The sequence below is a fragment of the Cebus imitator genome, unplaced genomic scaffold (assembly GCF_001604975.1).
Source record: "Cebus imitator isolate Cc_AM_T3 unplaced genomic scaffold, Cebus_imitator-1.0 Scaffold338, whole genome shotgun sequence".
Classification (NCBI taxonomy): domain Eukaryota; kingdom Metazoa; phylum Chordata; class Mammalia; order Primates; family Cebidae; genus Cebus; species Cebus imitator.
In genome coordinates this window covers 2,333,172-2,335,089 of record NW_016107653.1, presented here as the reverse complement: position 1 = coordinate 2,335,089, position 1,918 = coordinate 2,333,172, and the positions used below count along the sequence as shown (strand labels likewise).

The following is a 1,918-nucleotide window of genomic DNA, read 5'->3' as shown; positions in this document are numbered from 1 at the left end:
ATGGGGCCCTCCTCTTACCAAGACCAAGAACAGCAGGTGAGCCCGGAGCAGGGCAGGGAGGGTGGGAGCCAATGAGCCCGGGGCAGAGGCAGGGACAGGGGAGGGACAGGGGCTGGGGTGCCAGCTGGCGGGGAGCAGGGCTGTGGTCAGCAGCGGAGAGGAGGGAGAGCAGTGCTAAGCGCACGAGTGGGAGGAGGGACAAGCACAGGGAGGCCCAGAAGGGCCCGGGGCACAGGACAGGACAAGGGAAGGGACTGAGGCTCCGTGGATTCAGGGAGTTGACCCCACAGAGCAGAAGCCACTGGGGAGCAGAGGTTCAGGAGAGGCTTTGAGAGCATGACCAGTGCAGGGACAGGAGGGTCCAGGAGCTCCTCCAGGAGGGGCACATGGGCAGGGGCAAGCGGCTCTGTTGGGGAGAGATGGCTGGGCACTGGGGGTGCTTCACAGCACAGGGAGCAAGCCAAGTGCTGCAAAAGAAAAGGAGGCCAGAAAAAGAGCCCAAACCTGGACAGGGGGTGCCAGGATAGGCAGAAGGGCAACAGCTGCCTAAGTCATTGAGGGAGGGCAGAATGAGCAGGGGGCAGCCCCTGGAGCTCAGGGACCAAAGCAGAGAAGCTGCAGGTGAGCAGGGTCGGTGGGAGGCAGGAGGAGCAGGGGGCAGCTCCTGGAGCTCAGGGGACAAGGGGAGAGGATCTGAAGGTGAGCAGGGGCTGGTGGGAAGCAGGACAAACCCGGGGCAGGCACTGGAGCTCAGGGCACAGCAGTCACAGGTGAGCAGGGAGCAGCTCCTAGGGCTCACGGGAGCAGGGCAGAGCATCTAAAGGTGAGCAGGGGCCAGCAGGAGGCAGGATGCGCAGGGGGCAGCTCCTGGAGCTCAGGGGAGCAGGGAAGAGCATCTGAGGGTGAACAGGGCCAGCGGGAGGCAGGATGAACAGATGGCAGCTCCTGGAGCTCAGGGTAGCAGGGGAGAGCATCTGAGGGTGAGCAGGGGCCAGCAAGAGGCAGGATGAGCAGGGGGCAGCTCCTGGAGCTCAGGGGAGCAGGGAAGAGCCTCTGAGGGTGAGCAGGGCCAGGCAGGAGGCAGGACCAGCTGGGGGCAGCTCCTGGAGCTCAGGGGGGCAGGGGAGAGCATCTGAGGGTGAGCAGGGCCAGTGGGAGGCAGGACCAGCTGGGAGCAGCTCCTGGAGCTCAGGGTAGCAGGGGAGAGCATCTGAGGGTGAGCAGGGGCCAGCAAGAGGCAGGATGAGCAGGGGGCAGCTCCTAGAGATCAGGGGAGCAGGGCAGGGCATCTGATGGTGAGCAGGAGCCAGCAAGAGGCAGGATGAGCAGGGGACAGCTCCTGGAGCTCAGGGGAGCAGGACAGGGCATTTGAAGGTGAGCAGGGGCCAGCAAGAGGCAGGATGAGCAGGGGACAGCTCCTGGAGCTCAGGGGAGCAGGGCAGAGCATCTGAAGGTGAGCAGGGACAGGCAGGAGGCCGGAACCGCTGGGGGCAGCTCCTGGAGCTCAGGAGAGCAGGGGAGAGCCTCTGAGGGTGAGCAGGGACCTGTGGGAGGCAGGACAAGCTGGGGGCAGCTCCTGGAGCTCAGGGGAGCAGGGGAGAGCATCTGAGGGTGAGCAGGGCCAGCGGGAGGCAGGACCAGCTGGGGCAGCTCCTGGAGCTCAGGAGCCCGGGGCAGAGCAGCTGCAGGTGAGCACAAGCAGTGGGAGGCAGGACAAGCAGGGGGCAGCTCCTGGAGCTCAGAGGAGCAGGGGAGAGCATCTGAGGGTGAGCAGGGCCAGCGGGAGGCAGGATGAGCAGGAGGCAGCTCCTGGAGCTCAGGGGAGCAGGGGAGAGCATCTGAAGTTGAGCAGGGGCAGGCAGGAGGCAAGATGAGCAGGGGGCAGCTCCTGGAGCTCAGGGGAGCAGGGGAGAGCATC

The 1,918-nt window shown here is 65.6% G+C and overlaps 1 gene segment (V, D, J or C); it reads left to right on the top strand.

Annotated features, from left to right (window-relative positions):
• The window catches only part of LOC108287138, a 12,983-nt gene continuing 11,065 nt past the window's right edge, over positions 1-1,918 (top strand). Inside the window, 2 exon segments of the C gene segment in view lie at positions 1-36; positions 1,558-1,688. Of these exon segments, the coding sequence occupies positions 1-36; positions 1,558-1,688 (167 nt within the window).